General features: G+C 40.5%; 1 protein-coding gene across 1 annotated transcript; it reads right to left on the reverse strand.

Annotated features, from left to right (window-relative positions):
• Window positions 1-3,227: 3,227 nt before the first annotated feature.
• LOC112317353 (oocyte-secreted protein 2-like) lies at window positions 3,228-13,224 on the reverse strand. Its single transcript, XM_024574472.3, has 4 exons — window positions 13,083-13,224; window positions 5,913-6,091; window positions 4,569-4,672; window positions 3,228-3,342 (listed from the first exon to the last, which is right to left on the reverse strand). The coding sequence occupies exons 1-4, from the start codon at window positions 13,156-13,158 to the stop codon at window positions 3,228-3,230; spliced, it is 474 nt and encodes a 157-aa protein (XP_024430240.2). The 5' UTR covers window positions 13,159-13,224.
• Between the last annotated feature and the right edge of the window lie 5,873 nt (window positions 13,225-19,097).

Below are 19,097 nucleotides of genomic sequence, written 5' to 3' on the forward strand. Positions count from 1 at the left end.
CTTGAACTGAAGCAGTTTGCTTTGCACCACATGGCTGAGACAGAGACGGCTATGCATAATTCCAGCAAGGTAAAGATCAGAATTAAAAACCCAAGGCCCTAGGGTTATACGACGCCTCATATCAATTCCAGTAGAAACATTCAGAGAAAAAAAAATGTCAGCAGGAAATTAAACTACAATATCTCCCTCCCACAGAATAGAACAAAGTAAACCGTAAGTTAGGTTTAATACACAGCCACACACTAACACTCTGTAAGAGACACAACATCAATCTGAAAACATGGAAATCTTTTTCCTGGAGAGAGAGAGATGTTGTATTTCTGTACCATGTGAAGTAGGCATGGGGGGAAGAAGCTACAGAGGCAAAAGTCTGACCCAGTCACTAACATCTCCCAATGGGAATAGCAGTAAGCGAAGAAGGTGAGTAGAAAGTTCTTTTAAAAATGGACAAATATCACTCCTCCACAATTTCATTAATAGCACTTCATAAAGGTTTGGGCACTTACACTATTCCTAACAACTAAAACACTAAATATTAAACAAAAAATGTACTGAATTAGTGATCCTTCTCTTATACAAAGTTGCACTGGAAGGAAAATACCATAAAATCCACAGAAAAATCAGACCCATATAAATATTAACTGAGTCATGAAAAATATAATAAAGAAAATGAGGACACAAACTGCCATGAGTAGCACCAGCAAACTGGAGGATGAGAAGTGGTCAGTAAATAATAGTTTATAAAACATCATGGGGGAAATGAACAAATTAAACAAATATCTTAATTTCTAAGCTGACCTCAGAAGAGAGAGGATGCCTAAACACAAATACAAAAAAAAAAAAAACAGAATTAGGAAAGGTTATTTATTTTTTTAAATTTTTATTGTTATTCAATTACAGTTGTCTGCCTTTTCTCCCCATCCCTCCACCCCACCCCAGCCTGTCCCACCTCCCTCCCCTACCTCCACCCTCCCCCTTGATTTTGTCCTTGTGTCCTTTATAGTAGTTCCTGTAATCCCCTATCCTCACTGTCCCCTCCCCACTCCGCCTTGGCTATTTGCACTCTGGTGTGTGGAGCTCAGCTGACTCGGCAGTGGTCTGGAACCTGCCTCAGTCTTACCTTGAACGTGGTGCACTCCACCATTCTGGGTCTTTTGTTAAGTGTCTGGGCACCCCTGATGGCAAATGGGGAATTTGCCCAGGAGCCTATCTGTGGGTGGTTCTGCTCTGCAGACATGGCTGTTCTGATCATGTGTGCCGATATCTTAGGTGTGCCTCCTTGTCAGATGTGTCTGCTCTGACTTAGGTAGTTTACCTCTTGAACCAAAGTGGTATGGCTGACTGACAGCCTTCCTGGTTGACATGAGTGACTCTACTTTATCCTATCTTGATTGAACCAATGCCATTTCCTATCTTGATTGGACCAATGCCATTTTATTGGTCCTGCTCTCCACAAAGTGAAAAAAAGTACTCCTTTGAGCATACTTGTTTTAAATTTAGAACTGTAGAAAGAGCTGTGCAAGGAAATTACTAAAACTCTAAGACTTCAGTTACCTCATTTGTAAGTTTAAGCTCATAGTATCCACCTTAGAAAACAGTTTTTCAGTGGCAGAGGAATATAAAGTTCTCAGCAACTAAGATCTTTAACAGTAATGGATAACTCTTCAGATTGTTAGGATTAAATAAGTTGTCACAACTTATTTAAGTTGGTGGTATTGTCTGACATTCATTTTAAGCCTTCCAGAGATGTCACCCTTACCTGTGTCTTAACTGCCAAAGGATGTGTCCATTATGGCAATGTTTAAATTCTCTGAGAAGTAAATAGACATAAGCAACATTTTATTGAACACAAGGTAGCAGCACGTTAAATTATTTTTAAAGCTGAATGAGTCCTGGCTAATATAGCTGAGTGGATTGAGGGTGGGCCTGTGAACCAAAAGGTCGCCAGTTTAATTCTCAGTCAGGGCACATGCCTGGGTTGCAGCCAGGCTCTGGGTAGGGGGGGTGCATGAGAGGCAACCACATAGTGATGTTTCTCTCCCACTCTTTCTCCCTCCCTTCCTTCCTCTCTAAAAATTAATAAATAAAATCTTTAAAAAAACCTCAATGAGCCCCGGCTGATGTAGCTCAGTGGATTGAGCGTGGTCCTGCAAACCAAAGGGTCGCTGGTTCAATTCCCAGTCAGGGCACATGCCTGGGTCGTGGGCCAGGTCCCCCGTTGGGGGCATGTGACAGGCAACCACACATTGATGTTTTTCTCCTTCTCTTTCTCCCTCCCTTCTCCTCTCAAAATAAATAAATAAAATCTTTTAAAGAAACTTTATGAAAACTATCTTAGCAAAATTTGTTTCATAAATTATGTAGCACCCAAAATGTACATATCAGTAAGCCATTGAATATAAGAAATATCCCCAAAGTCAGAAGTGAATTTTTTTTGGTGTATTATTGGGCAGACTTCCTCCGTGGTGGAAAGAAGACAGCACACACAGCTGGCGATAGGCATCGTGTAATGAATTGCTCTTACCTGTCAGGGCGATGCGATGCTTGACCATCTCACCCCATCGATTATTTCAAGCACGGAAGAGTCGTGTCAGGAAGAAAGGACACTCTGGCATCAAGTCTCAGTGAAGGGAGTGGTTCTTAAATTCTAGGATGTAGATTTTATTTCTCCTGCAATAATTACTTAAACATGATGGACATTATTTTTAAGACTCAGCTTTACTGATTAATTAGGAAACCACACCCGAGTTAAAGCATCCTCACATGAAAAGACTTTATGTCTCCTGGGAGTTAGTATATTTAATTTTAAATTCTGTACAAATTTTAGTGTCTGGCACATTTACATACCTATCTCTATTTTTTATTCTTACTAAAAAAAATACTCATAATAATTTTCAGAGGTTCATATCAAATAGATCAAACTATTGTCATTGAGGACATATTGCTAAATTAATATATGGAACAGAAAACAGAATTTAAATGGGTAATATCAAGTACCAAATAGTTAACATAAAATTAATAAGCCATACCCCTGGTAAATAATCCTGTTTAAAAATAAACCTTTACTGAATCAGGACCATCACTGAATGAAGGTTCTTTTAAGGATCAAGATACCTAAGGAAAGATTTATAGCAGTTATTTTTTGTACAAAATAAACCCCCATGTTTTCCAGCAAAATTCATGATGTCAATTTTAAGTCTTCACTTTTCCTTAAGGAGGGAGTCAGTTTAATCAGAACATAGTAATCCTAACTCTTCTGGCGTTGCCTTGAAGTCAGCGATAAAGGGACTGGGGTCCAATCTTATGTCATCTGCCGAAACTGGTGTAAGCCACACTGACTTCCTAAAGAAAGAAAAACAGAAAGCAGATAGTGTTCCCGTGCTTGGCACCGGGTCTTTCTGAGGCTAACCTTGGAGCCAGGTTATTTTTTGTTTTCATCACTTTTTAACACCATGGTCACTTTCGGTTTGGTGTTTTGGCAGCGCAGAACAGGACCTGCACCTCCTGGAGGAGGGTGACATGATGCCTGCGTTAGCAGGATACTGAAGTGCCCAGACTAGACAAACAGACCCTAAGAATGGCAAATAAAAACTGTCAGAACTTCATCTGACCCATTGCTGCGCGCGCGCGCGTGTGTGTGTGTGTGTGTGTGTAGTGCTGAACCCCCCGGCCTCCGTTTTGCCCTATCAAAGTGAGATACAGGGAAGATCAGAGGCATTCAACAATGTGAGTGTGCTTAATGCCACTAAATTATAAACTTAAGATAAAATTTACCATTTTAGCCATTTCGTGTATGTTTTACCACAGTTAAAAAAAATTCTCTCCTCCTCCCCCCAGTAGTACTCGGATTATGCTAAAAGATATGGCACATTAGCTCTGAGCTCCAAATTCTCATTTTGGTGTCAACTATTTTCACATATGAAACAAGGTTAGAATTCTCCTGTGGTTTTCAGGTGGTTTCCAGATTTGCCATTCAAATTTATAACACTCAATGTACATATTTCACTGAGGTGGTCCAAGTCTACCAGGATACCATTCCACTGGTCTCAAAGTTCAATGTGGGCCCTTTTAGGGTTCAATGTGTCACTTTCACAAACTGCAAGCCAAGTACATTCAATTGTTAGGCTGATAAGCTCTTCCTCTCATGTATCTCTGTGACTTGGTATTAAAATGAAAAACTGCTTTTCTCTTAAATGTTTAGCTATTCACTCTCCTAACACGGAAATGTATCAGAAGATAGTATGATGGAGAAAGCTTTGAAAGATAATATCATGCTCGATTCTTTCACTTACTAAGTGACTCTGCGTATTTAATGACTGTGCTTTGTAGTTCAGTTACTACAAAATAGCCTAGTTCCTCCAGATGCCCTATGTGTTGATTCTAAAATGGTTATTGTATTTACAAAATACAAGAGTATTCATTCAAATATGTGTGTAACGCTAATTTAGTGTGTGTTTGGAGATAGGCTGATGGGTGAAGCAGACAGTCTCGGAAATGCATGCCTCCGTAGAACTGCCTGATAAGGTGAAGTGCAGGCATTGCAAAGGGGCCTGAGCTGTCAGACTCACCTGGAGGTAGAACACTGCAGAGGGATTGTTTGGCGATGGCAATGTAGATCCCTTGGGTTATAGTACAGCTCACTTCGCAAGAGGAGAATATTCTCTGAAACAACCTAGGAGAGCACAGAGTTTAAGTAGAAGGTATTTCTAGTGGGAGAGGAGGCATGTACACATAGGAACAGGAAGTAGAAATCATTCAAGCTCACAGAAATGGCTATTTTCACTTTTAGAAAACTACAAACCTCTGACAACCCGCTGGGACAGAAGAGATTGTTATCTGGGAGAGTGGATTTAAAGTGTCTAGGGGAAAAATCTGAATAGTACTTAGAAGTGACTTAAACTGCCACTTAGAGCCCCCTTTTTGATTTATTATGGAAAAGGTTTTCCACCGTTCTTTTGAGAAAGATAATGCGGAGGTCAAATAATAGAGTGGTTCAAAGCATAAGCTCTGGAGGATGACCATCCTGGTTTGGCCTCTAAACTATCACCAACCGGCCATGCTTCCCCGGGGCCCATTTTTAAAGCACCTTCCGAAGCTCCAGTTCCCGTCTTTCCAAAGGAGAGACAAGACCTTATTCACAGATGACTGTTATCATTAGTAATTGGCATGAAATATTTTTGTAGTATGACCACACAGTGTTTAAATTTGAAAGTCTGTTTTAAAAAATAACATGTCAAGATAACAATGCAGTTGATTTGTGCCAGCAAAATAGCTGACAGATTTTATTCCAGTGAAAATCTACTCCGCATATTGACCCATGTCCTCATAGAACGTGGGCAGGTTCAAATGACATAAGGTTGAATATGATAAACCGGCCCGGGACCGGGGACTTTCTGCTTTAGGAGCTTTCACTGAAATTTAAAACTGTCTGCCAAGCTGTAGTGAAATACAACAGTAGCCTGAAGATAACCTAAGGTCAGTTCCCTTCCAGTCTGTTAGTCTGTGTTACTAGGCCCTGTGCACATACGTGGCCCATGTTCATTACATGGTAAGTGGGGACTGTGTTGTTATCTATTCATAAATCATTATAAGCAGGAGCAAAATTTGTTCTTAAAAAACAATTTTAGCCCTGGCTGCTGTGGCTCAGTAGATTGGATGCCAGCCTGTGAACCAGAGGGTCGCCATTTCAACTCCTGGTTGGGGCACATGCCTGGGTTGTGGGCCAGGCCCCAGATAGGGGGCGTGTGAGAGATACATTGGTGTTTCTCTCCCCCTCATTCTCCCTCCCTTCCCCTCTCTCTAAAAATAAGTAAACAAAACCTTAAAAAAAAAAACAACCCAATTTTTGCACCAGGCATAAAGGTCTGAAAAAGTGTTTCTAAATTGTTTTTACGAACAATCACTAGTCTCACCTGTGCCCTGATGCCGCAGTCCGAAACGAGATATACAAAATGATACGCATATGTTTCTATCCGAGTCGCAGGGCAGCCCGACCCCAGGTGTAATTCCTCAGCCAGTATATACTGATGCCCACTGTAAGTATGTGGGACAACTTGGACCATCATCCAGTCCAGAGAACAAGCCACTTTCACTACAGAAAGAATCACAAGACAAAGTGTCAGATGTGTATTTATCTTAAAGAAGCCTTCACAGGATATTCAGTTCTGACGTTTGTAATAAATAAAAGATAATCAACTGATCATGAATTGATCAGTAAAAGGCAAACACAGCTTATAGTATAGAAAGGATTTTTGTATTACCATTATTTTCTAAAATACCTACCCAATTATATCCCCAAATAATTACATTTCAGTAATTTCACAGGGAAGAAAATTCACACATCAGAAGAAGAAGCACCATAATTGTAGAGCGCCCTCCTCTTAAAGAAATTAGGTTCCAAAGAGAGTGATATTTTCAGGACTACACATAAGGGACAGAAATGAATTGCAGCGCTTTGGCAAAGGAGTGGTGTATTCCCAGAAATATTTTAAAGAGGAAGAAGGACAAAGAGTGTGGTATTAGTAGAAGCCACATCTAGAGTAGCCAGAACCAGAAACAATGCGAAATAGTTTAGAGAGAGATGAAAGTCAGGGATGAAAATTCCAGAAATTTTTTTCATGTAAAACCCATTCTTATTCTCTACACTGAAATCTTTAGTACGTTCATAATAATCACTATTTCTAATGGATGTGTTTCTCCTCTGGAAGAGGTAAAAGTGTGCTGGAGTCTGATTTCGTGTTCCGGACAGGCATCAACCAGAGTTAGAGTTCATAGGTCTTTCTATTGCTGAGAAAGGAAACAAACATTTGTCAGCTTTAGAATTATTTTTAAATGCATAATAAGTAACAGAGAAAAAAAGCAACCTTAAATTAGATAGCTGTACTTCCAAATTGGAGAATGAAACATAATGAAGGACAAAAATTAAAAATTTTGAAACAATATAGAAGGCAAGAAAAAGTAAAGACAAAAAGCCAAAAGAAACAAAAGAATAAAGATGTAAACAATAAGACATACAGGAGAATATATCAAAGAATTATTTGAAAGAGGAAAATAATCTACAACAACCAAAATATTGACCAAGAGAAAGGTGAATAAATGGGGAATAAACAGACTAGAAAATAGCATATCGCTGCAGAAATAAATACATCAAAGCAAAAATTTCCACACAGAATAAAAGAGAAAAGCTGGCTTTGGCTGTAAAAATTTCTAATAATATTTATTCTATTTATTTTTAAAAAGTAGAAAAAACAAAGAGGGAGAAAAAGAGACACTTGTCTATCTTCTATAGGAACTAAGTCAACGAATACTTTGGACATAATTTGTCTTGCCACACTAACACCTGAAGGAGATAATTATGATTTTGTAAATCTTTTTTCTATTAAAAGCAGATGGACAGATGGCCAAGAGACATATGAAAAATTGCTCACCATCGCTAATCATCAGGGATGTGCAAATCAAAACTACAGCGACACACCACCTCACACCTGTCAGAAAGGCCATCATCCACAAATCAACAAACCAACCATGCTGATGAGGATGTGGACAAAAGGAACCCTGTTGGTGGGAGTGCAGGTTGGTGCAGCCACTGTGGAAAACAGTAGGGAGGTTTCTCAAAAAATTTAAAATGGAACTGCCTTCCAATCCAATGATTCCACCGGCCTGCAGGATCCTGTGTTGTGGCGGCAATAGACAAATACACACGGACTACTACCGAGTCCTATGGAGGAAAAGGGATGGCAAGGCCACTCACTCAAAAGGAGAGCACCCCAACCCTTGCCTTGATGGGCTTTTATTGCTTTTCTGGGCACATTACATTGAGGATGGTCCCTATTTACTTACTATGCACAGGTTTGCTTTAGGCAGTTACAGAAAACAAAGGAGAGGGTGTTGCTAATTACATAAAAGAGGAAGGATATTTGCAGATGTAAAGGGAAAACTGGTTAAGCTGGTTACACTGGTCCATGAAAGATTCAGCATAGATTTTAGGAAGTTACTTTAAAGATATTCAGTAAACTTTTGCTGCCTCAATTCAGGGTGAGGGAGTTTTAGCAAAAGCAAGTCTTATAGCGGTCTAGGTACAATGAAGGCCCGATTCCCCATGGGAGAACCTATCCGTCAGCGTGGGTCCTGCCCACAGAACCTCGCTCCCCACTGGCTTTTCTGAATGGGGGCTGGGCCACATTTCCCATGTTTGGAACGATTTCCCATACTGGGCATATATCCTAAGAAATCTGAAACACTAATTCAGAAGAATATATGCACCCTTATGTTCACTGAAGCATTATTTACAACAGCCAAAATTGGAAGCAGCCCAAGTGCCCATCAATAAGTTAGTGGATAAAAAGTTGTGGTACATTTACACAATGGAATACTCCTCGGCTATATAAAAGGGTGAAGTCATACCTTTTGTGATGGCACGGATGAACATAAAGGGTATTATGCTAGGTGAAATAAGTCAGAACGACAAGTACAAATACCATATGATCTCATATGTGGACTCCAGTGAACAAAATAAGCAGACAAAATAGAAACAGACTCACACATACAGAGATCTCACTAACAGTTGTTGGTGGGGAGGGGCGTTCAGAGGCTGAGTGAACAGGGTGAAGGGATTAAGTAATACAAATTGGGAGTTACGGTATAGTTGCAGAGATGTAGCGTGCAGCGTGGGGAAGGTGGTCGATAATGCCGTGATGATAACTACGTATGAGGCCAGCTGTGTGCTTGGGGAAGCAGGGGGGACCACTCTGGGGAGCATGTTTTTCTGGCTGCTTAGCTGTGCATCTGAAACTGATATAGAATGATATAAAATGTGGATTGTGATTGAAAAAAAGTGGAAAAATGTTAAAATAAAAGCCAATGAAAAGGGAAGACAAAAAATAATTTCAATAAATGAATTGCAAATATATCAGCAATAATAACCAATGTAAATGAACACAATGCTCCAGGCCAAATGACCAACAGCAGAATGAAGACAAAAACTGTGATACATTCATATCATCAAATTCCATGTGTCATGGACAATAAATTAGTCATACATATAAACAGATACATATGAAAACAATTGTGAGGTAGAAGTCATGATACAAAACGTACATACCTATTGAGACAAAGTTCAAATGAGAGATAAACATTTTTTTTTTAATTTCCAAGCAACCAGACTGTTCTTAAATAGCCATACCTATCTCATATTGAACTTTCACCTTACCATTTAAGAAAGGGGAGGGGAAAGCCTGACTAGCAATCCAACCTTTAGGGAGGCAGACTTTTACCAGCAGGCTGGACAGGGCTTGAATTCTGTACACACCCAATTACTAGTTAAAACTCAACACAACTGGAGCCTGGAAGTTCATGGCCTTTAAAGTTAATCATCATCAAGAAAAGGAGAAAATTCAGGGAGATGTTATGGGGGAAAAGTGGGATTGGAGAAGGCAGGTGTTCTACATCAGTGATTGTAAGCTCCGAATCACCTCTCTCCATGTGTGTGAAATGTTAGTCTAATATCACCCAGATAAGATAATTGAGATGATTCCTTCTAAAGGAAAAAAGGTTTCAACAATTTGGATTTAAAATGGATTTATATGGTGTTTGTCTTTTACCACCTGGCTTATTTCACTTAGCATAATACTCTCCAGTTCCATCCATTCTGTCACAAAGGGTAGGAGTTCCTACCTCATGATCTCAGCTATAAGTGGAACCTAATCAACAAAACAAGCAAGCAAAGCAGAACCAGAAACATGGAAATAAAGAACAAACTGACAGTGACCAGAGGGGTGGGGAGAGGGGTGGGGACAGTGGGGAAAGAAGGAGAAGGGTCAAGTCAAGGAACATGTATAAAGGACCCATGGAAAAAGACAATAGGGGGTGGGATTGAAGGCAGAAGGTGGGGGGGGGAGGGGAGGGCAGGGGAGAGTAATGGGGGAAAATGGGGACAACTGTAATTGAACAACAAAAAAATTTTTTTAAAAAATGGATTCAGAAGGATAAGCGGGCATGGACATACAGGAAGTCCATACTTCTGGCTTCACTACTTCCTTTCATACTAATATTAGAGTCAAGTTTCCATTTGACATTCTGAGGTTGTCTCAAATAGCTGAGAAATGAGTTGAGAAAAAGCCTGAGGAACATGCATAGCTGCTCCATACATTAACTGGAGCAGAATCTTCCTGGCACCCAAGCATCATGTACCAGAGCCAGGCCTGAACGTCCCACTCACCCCACCCAAGATCACCATGATTCTCCCTTGACTCACGAGTCACTGTCCTTTCTCCAGATGTGCCTAGCTGAAATGTTTGAAATGTCAATAATAATGAACTGCTACATGTGAGCTGTGGCATTCTAGGATTCTGAAAGATTCATCTTGGATACAATGGAAAGATCAGGAACTAGATGAGGTCCTTACTAACAAAGGGTTTACAGTCCAAACGGATAAAGAAGAAATTTACAAGATGTGGTAAATATACACAATGGAATATTACTCAGCCATAAAAGATAATGGAATCTTACCATTTGCAACAACATATATGGACCTAGAGGGTATTATACTAAGTGAAATAAGTCAGACAGAGAAAGACAAATACCACATAATTTCACTTACATGTGTAATGTAAAAAAACAACAACAAAATACACAAACAAAATAGAAAAAACTTGTAGATACGGAGAACAAATTGGTGGTCACCAGGTGGGAGGATGGGTGAGGGATGGGTGAAAAAGGTGAAGGGATTAAGAATCACAAATTGCTAGTGTTAAAAAAGCAGTCATGGGAATGCAAGGTACAGCGTGGGGAATATAGTCAACAATACTGCAATAACTGTGTGGCATCAGATGGGTACCAGACTTATCGGGTCATCACCTCATAACTCGTATAAATGTCTAATCACTATGTTATACATCTAAAACCAATGTAATTTTATATGTCAATTGAAATTTTAAAATAAATTTTTTGAAAAATAAATTTTAGAAAATCATCAGTCCTATTCACAGGACCTCAGGGAGACGTAGCTTGTCATAAGAACATGTAGAGGATCTGTTCTGTGTCTCCCATGCACTGGGCAGTTGGAAAATGTGATGTAGCCTTTACAAAAAAAATCCACATGTCATTCCACACAAAAATGACCCACTGAAAACAGGAGGAAACATACATGTATAAGTGATCTTCTAAAAACACAAAGAACACAAAAAATAATATTGAAATACTGCCTTAGAGTGGTTGATATTTAGTCAGGCCCTGAAGCTGGAAAGCATATGCAAAACACACATACACACACATGCACAAGAAAATATTCCAGATAAAACAGAAAAGTATTGGAATCAGCTTATGGACAGACCAGATATTGATTTAGTTTTACCTTCTTGGCTTTGCAAAGCCATTCATGATTCAGACATGAGTGAAGTTCAGACAGTATTTTAAAAGAATAAGACTCCCTGACAAGATGGAGGCATAGGTAGATACACTTTGCCTCCTCGCACAACCAAAAGAAGGACAATAACAAATTTAAAAACAAAAAAACAACCAGAACTCACAGAAAATCAAACTGTATGAAAGTCTGACAACCAAGGAGTTAAAGAAGAAACATTCATCCAGACTGGTAGGAGGGGCAGAGATGGGAAGCCAGGGCAGAGATGACTCATGGCAAGGTGGCCACTGGAGGACTAGGCGGTACCACATTTGTGTGCAGATAAACCAGAAGGAACAACAGGAGACCCAGACAGACCACACAACCTAGGCTTCCAGTGTGGGAAAATAAAGCCTCAAAACCTCTGGCTGTAAAAATCTGTGGGTGTTGCAGTGGTGGGAGAAACTCCTAGCCTTACAGAAGAGTTCATTGGAGAGACTCCCAGGGTCCTAGAACATATACAAGCCCACTTACCCAGGAATCAGCACCAGAAGGGCCCAATTTGCCTGTGGGTAGTGGGGGAAGTGACTGAAAATCACTAAGATCCAAGCAAGCAGCATTGTTCCCTCTCTTCATTCCCTCATGAAGAGAATCTTAAAAGCAGCCAGAGAAAACGAGTTACCTACAAAGGAGTTCCCATAAGACTATCAGCTGATTTCTCAAAAGAAACATTTCAGGCAAGAAGGGGCTGGAAAGAAGTATTCCAAGTCATGAAAGGCAAGGACCCAAGATTATTCTATCCAGAAAAGCTATCATTTAGAATGGAAGGGCAGATAAACTGCTTCCCAGAGAAGGTCAAGTTAAAAGAATTCATCATTACCAGACCCTAATTATATGAAATGTTAAAGAGACTTATCTAAGAAAAAGAAGATAATCAAAAATATGAACAGTATAGCAACAGCAAACAACTATCAACAACTGAACCTAAAAAAAAAAAAACCCAAAAACTAAGCAAACAACTAGAACAGGAACAGAATCACAGAAATGAAGACCACGTGGAGGGTTATCAGCAGGGAGCAGGAGGGGAGGGAATGGGGGAAAGGGTAGCGGGAATAAGAAGCATAAATGGTAGGTACAAAATAAACAGGGGGAGGTTAAGAATAGTATAGGAAATGGAGAGGCCAAAGAACTTGTATGTACAATCCATGGACATGAACTAAGGGGGAGGGGAGGAATGCAGGTAGGAGGGAGGATGCAGGGTGGAGGGGAATAAAGGGGAGACAAAAATGGGACAACTGTAATAGCATAATCAATGAAATATACTTTAAAAAAAGAACAATAGAGCAATATCATCCCCAAGGGAAATATTAAGAGTCTGGAAGTAGGAAGTTCAGTTAAGATACAACCAAGTATATTACAATACAACACAAGCAATTGTGTTGTAACTGGCTGTGGGTTTGAAAACACAGACAGACACATAGAGCCAAGGACTATTTCTGAGGAACCTGCAAATGAAGATCAAGATAGAGAGAAGACCGCAACAAAAGAAAAAGAAAAACCTCAGGCATTTAGGTAAAAAGAGAAAATGTGTCCTCAACATACTGACTCAAGTCTAGTTGGTGTAAAATATTTCTCTTCTAGCAAATTGAAAGATCAGATTTCGCAGAGAGGAGAATGCCTAGGTGGGAAGCCAACATTAGGAGTAACCCCTCCAAGGATGCATTCTCTGAAACTGGGCATTTACCATACATGTTGTTAGTGCAAGGCCACATCGAAGCAGCAAGGAGAAGCAAGACCTCTAAAGCCACAGAGACCTCCATCTTGGCAGACCCTCCACACAGGGCTTCTCAGGAAATAGGAAGGGGTAACTGGCTTAAGTGACTTTATATGGCCTCCCATGCTCAGCTGCCTTTATTTTCCTACTTATTTGGATAATCCATGGGGTTTGCTTATAGTATCAACCTCCTACAAGCTGAGACTCTCCTGATTTCCCAAACACTGGAGTTAAGAGAGGCATATCAAGCAAAAAGTGCTGTTTGACCTCTGTGTCTGCGTGAGAGGCCTATTTAAGTCACCTGGGAGGTTGGCATGGCACGCTACACTTCCAACAGATGCTCAGTTGTAGGAAACTGTTTTCGGTAGGTAATTTTCAGGTGTTACCTAGTAAGTGCATCATACATATTTGAAATCAGGAGATGATCACTTTTTCATTTCTGTGGGTTTGGCTGAAAGAATCAGCAGCAGAGACAATCGAGTGACTTGATTGGGACTATAAACCCAAAAAGGAAAAGCTCTTGGTTCACTTTCTTCTGCCAAATAGGAGTATTTAGGTAGAAAACAAATTAGTATTACCAAATTTATGGATCATGGATGTAATGATTGAAGGTACTGTTTGTATTTCAGGAAGAGAAGCAGGTACAGACAAAAATGAGTCTCCTGAGGCTAACGTCGAGGTGCCAGCAGGGCTGCATTCCTTTGGATGACTCTAGGGGAGAACCTGTTTTCTTCTTGTCTTCTAAAGGCCCCCTGCATTCCTTGGCTGTGGCCCCTCCCTTGTGGTCCCATCCTCCGATCTTTACTTCCATCATCACATCTGATCCTTCTCCCTTCACCTTTGATCCTCTCTTCCACCTTTCTTTTATTACATTAGACCCACCAAGATAATCCAAGGTAATCTTCCCATCTCAAGATCTTTAATTTAATCACACCTGCAGAAGTCCCTTTTGTCATATAAGGAAACACAATCAGTCACAGGTTCAGGGATTAGGATGTGGACAATATTTTTTCTGTACCACCATTGCCCATCCAAGCCCAATCACCTAGGACCTGACATAGGTCTCATGGAATGATAATGAAGAAGTTAATCTATACTGGGGGGTGGGGGGAGGAGGGTCACATAACAGCAGTTAAAACTCTAATATGAAAAAAAACATCACACAAACTCAAAGGTGACAGCAGGGTTGGAAGCATACTATACCGGAAACTAAGCACACATGATACAAGATTTACTAGAGGTTTCCACAGTTCCGCAGCTCTGAGGATTATGAGAAGGAGAAATTCCTTAGCTTTCAGTTGTAATTGGTCGAGACGATGTGAAAGCCTGGAGAATGAAGCCATAGCACTGGTTTCAGCAAAGTCAAGGGCACAGCCTCCATAGGTTTCCAGGGGGGAGAAAAAGAGCAGCTTGAATACATTTACTGATGTTCTTCTTTGCAAAATTCAAACACTTTAAAGGTGCGTGAAATGCACCCATATTGATACTAATCAGTATCAACTCCAATATTAGTAGGTTGGCATCCTGGAGCAAAGAAAAGATTCCTTCTCAAATAGATGAAGGAAATTATGGAAACAACTTACTTCTGAAGGTATACGATGTGACCGGCACCGTTCAGCTGCTTTAAATGTATTATCCAATTGCAGCCTCAGCATGTGCCCATGAGAGAAGGATGTGAACAGATAGTGCAACTTAGGCACAGAAAGCTCAAGTACCTCACTCAAGGTAATTCAGCAAATATTGAATAGACAGCAGAGAAATTTGAGCCTGCAGAGAGCCTGAGTGTGGAGGCAAAGCCGTGAGAATCCCATCATTCTCTTTACTGCCCATTACAACCTTCAGCCACCACACTCAAGAGTTAAGAAAGCCCATATCTTCTCAGTCCTAAAGCCCAGAAATCTAACCCCCAACCTAAGCAACTGACTCTAGGTTGTTAATTTTGACTGAATTTATGTCCTGTGTCCTATAACAAGCATAGGTCGTCTAAGTATTAGGAGAAGGACCAAGATGAAGGAGACTCTAGCAAAACTTAAGACCCTTCTGACTTGTTCATAAAATATGAAAATAATATGTTGGAATCACCGTATTAGATGATCATAAAGGAAGATCAAGGTGACAGCCACAATGAAACCATGAAGCTACAGAATTAGCCCATCAAACTAGCTACCAGTTTACAACCAGGGTAAAGCCTATTTCAGAAAGCCATAAAGGAACTAATTACGCAACAGTTTTTCAAAGGCCATCACACCTTATAAACCACATCCACTCTTCTATATTCTCTCATTATATCAGGTAATAACCCAAAGCAGACCAAATCATAGAAATAAGGAGGAGGAACTTTCATAGCACAGACACCTTCATCTCTTCTGATGCAAAGTCAAAATCCCATTAAAAAAATGAAAATGCAAGCATCTCCCCGCATTCAGCTGTCTGCAATGACTCAGTCTGCCCAAGGGCAAGACCCAGACTGCACACCTCCCTAGGTAGGGCTCAGGTGTTGAGAAATCAGCTGTTGTAGCCTGCATCTGCTTATTATTTCTTGTGACTACCATTTTGCCTTACAGGTAAAGAAAGCTGCTTTGCTTTGACTTTCTCTGACCCATTACTCCAATTGCCTGTCTTGGGCTGCGCACGCACGTACAGGGGTGCAGACGGCAGTGTCAGGATGAGGTGCATTCCTGGGCTCTGCAACACTAGCAACCCTTTTAAAGCAACACCCCTGCACAGCCCTCCTCTATGTTCTCTGGGCCAGAGTCCCTGATACTAGACCAGCTGGGAAACTCTCCTCGCCGGTATTAAGACTTTCCCACTGCTAGTATAATTTCCCTACCGCCTCCTCGCTCTTACCGCCTCTACTTGTACTGATCTTTTATTTTCTTTTTACAGATCTTACCAATGTTTTAGTAAACAAGGGCCATTCAAGAAGCAATCCAAACTGCCAACACCAACAGCTACAAAAATAATGCACACAAACCAAGACTCTAAAATCAACCTCCTCCCACACACAGACACAAATGTGTGTGGACGAATGTAGACAGATAGATACAAAAATTCTTATTTTCCAGGACTTGTACATTTCAAGAGGCCCAGGCCAGGTGCACTGCAAGACTACCCCATTCCGTCAACTGACTTCAGTCGGGGAAGAGAGTATTTTTCTATACAAAATCATATTTGAATTAGGAACATCTGTGATTTGGCCTGTCTGTTATACCATTCATTCAGTTAACAAGTATATACTGAGAGATCACTATGAGAAAAATATTGGTTTATGGCTAAGGAACACATTGATTTTTCTTAAAAAAAAAGACAAAAATCTCTTCCTTTCTTTACCTTACATCCTAATCGATAAGGAAAGTAAAATATATAGTATGTGTTCAGTGCTAAGAAGGAAAAATAAGGAAGAAAGGGAGTATATAAAATGTTGATGTGTGTGAATGTTAGGTAGGGGAGGAAGGACTCAAAGAGAAGATGGTTTTGAAGAAAGTAGCCATATGGACATCTAGACAGAGGGAACAGCAAGGGAAAAGTTTGTGAGAGAGAATGAGGTACCTCAACTAATGCCATTTAAAGTAATTGAAGATTCGCTCCCACAAAGCAACAGCACACATTGGACTCAAAAACAGTCACTGCTCGTGTGCTCGTGCACACGGATGACAGCGTGGTGATTGGTGGGTGGGGTGAAGGTGGAAGAGAGTATGGTGGGGGGGATCAATGGTGACAAAAAAAGGTAAAAGTAATAATCAATTTTTTTAAAAGATAGTTATTAAAAACATTAAACAATTGCCTATGATGGCAGAAGGATTGATCAATTAAATCAAGAGAAGGGTCTTGCACTGGCTACTAATAATATGGGATTAACCTGACTCTTCAGATCTCTTTAAAAAGCATGTCTATCTACCTAGTTTGATTTTTGTCTGAAAATGCAAGTGGATGAAGCCAGTTCTTCTAGGTTTTCCCGGATAGATGAGAGACTTCAAATCTGAAAAATTAACTCTAGCAGTGAATAATGAGTACCTCAGCATCGCTAGAACTACCTCACCTGGGTAGCCCCTGAAAGTGAAGTGGCTCTTGACCTTCGCCGTGCATCAGATTCACCTGGGGAGCCTGTGAAAACACAGACCGTTGGGCTCCCACTCCCAGGGGCAGGGCCCAAGAATTTACACTTCTAACAAGTTCCCAGACGATGCTGATGCTGCTACCCTGGGGAGCACACTTTGGAAACCAGTACTTCAAAAGTCCTAACGATATTCCAAAGATGACTCTCAAAATGCTTCCATTGGTTCATACTAATACCCTGCACTTCAGACTTCAGGAGTGTGTTGAGGGCTTTCTCTGGGTTCTACAAAGCCACGAGTAATCATATACTAAGCGGAGCGTTAGGTATAAGCCCATTTCAAACTTCTCAGATCCTCTCAACTTCCAGTTGCTTCAGGTGTTCTTAACCTGTGATCTAGCATAAAGGAAGCCTTTGTGAAGTTACCTTCTGCGCGTCTGTGATTTGGACACGTTCTGGGCAAGACCCAGGTACAAGGGAACTTTGGCTGATAGTACTTTGAGAGACTAGTTTCTTCATGACCATGAGATAGGGGCTTCCTGGCAAATTGCTTAGGTTTGATTGTTCTTTCCTAAAAACTGAGAATGGGGTCCCAATTGGCCTCCTTGGGTCTGGTTAATATTGCTGAATAATTGATGTGCTCACATGATCTTCTCTCTCGAAAACAGTCTGAAGGTTCTCAAATTTAATGGGTCTTTCCTCTTATCTCCCATTTTCTCCCATTAAGTCATCCTTGTCCTACCTGCTCCTCCTTCCTGGCAGTGAAGGAATGCAGCTGTGTACAAATCGCTACCTTTGCAGATGCTGCCCCCTAGTGGCAGAGTCAGAGTTAGAAAATACACAACCCCAGGTTATGTTACCTATTTAGCTTAAGAGATTCAGCAAAGACAGTAACAATGATGTGGAAAAGACGGCTAGTTTGAATAGGGAGTTGAAAGCAAGTCCTCCTGGGGAGGTGACATAAAGCAAGACATGCAAGATAAGACCCATCAGTGCAAATGTCCATTTGAAGAGCATTCCCGACAGAAGGAAGAATTTGGCCTCCTCAAGGAACAGAAAGATGGCCAGTGTCCTTACATCAATGGTCATCGGTAAGGAGGTAGCAACTCACCCAGGGTCATGTACGATGTGTCCCAAAGAAGCAAGAATGGAAGCTGCAGTCCTGACTTCCAGGCTTGGCTGCTTATCCAGGGACGGGACTCTGAGAAAGTTACCAGCTGAATTATAATAGTCCAGCCAGAAAGGATGAGGGTCTGCCTGAATTACAATGATGGAATCAAGAAGAGGAGGTGAGTTCAAGGATTTTGTAGAGTAGAATCAGATATTATGTGATTAAATTTGACAGAATTTATAAATGTGAGCAACTAACCTCATCACTCATACACACCTTCATCTTTAACACAAAAAGACTAAGAGAGTTGACCAGGTAGATATAAGATACAAACTACCAATCACTTTCATAAGTTAATTTGTTTGTGAATGTCAGCTTTCCAGATTGGTAAGGAAATGGGCACACGTGTAGTTATAGATGGTTAACTGTGAAACGTGCATGTCTGAGAATGGGACCTGTGTTCACGGGGTCTGATATCACACGGTACTTCCTTTTTTAGCAACATTATCTCCACGAATAAGGGTTTATTGTGACATTAGTGATTCCTATACATATTAAGATGAAATTAATAAAACTTTATATTTTCATATGGGTAGAATCTATAATCATCTCACAGACCACAAAACATACCTGCAAAGGGCAGAAAAGTCTCAAAGAGAAACAACTGTCAATTTGTGTGTTTTTTTTAATTCCTGTTTCTTTAACTTGCCACTTTTTGCACACAAGTGCAAAGGTAAATAGACCAGGATGAAATTAGTTAAGACAATGAGTTGGACCATGTAAAAAAGAGAAAAGTCCTGAAGGTACCCATGGGATTTAT

The sequence above is a fragment of the Desmodus rotundus genome, chromosome 5, assembly GCF_022682495.2.
Source record: "Desmodus rotundus isolate HL8 chromosome 5, HLdesRot8A.1, whole genome shotgun sequence".
Classification (NCBI taxonomy): Eukaryota; Metazoa; Chordata; class Mammalia; order Chiroptera; family Phyllostomidae; genus Desmodus; species Desmodus rotundus.

Coding starts and splice junctions, on each gene's coding strand:
- LOC112317353 (XM_024574472.3), bottom strand. CDS start 13,158: ATGGAGGTCTCTGTGGCTTTAGAGGTCTTGCTTCTCCTTGCTGCTTCG. Junction 4,673..5,912: donor ACTGCGGCATCAGGGCACAG/GTGAGACTAGTG, acceptor GTGCTCTCCTAG/GTTGTTTCAGAGAATATTCT. Junction 3,343..4,568: donor CTGCAGTGTTCTACCTCCAG/GTGAGTCTGACA, acceptor TTCTTTCTTTAG/GAAGTCAGTGTGGCTTACAC.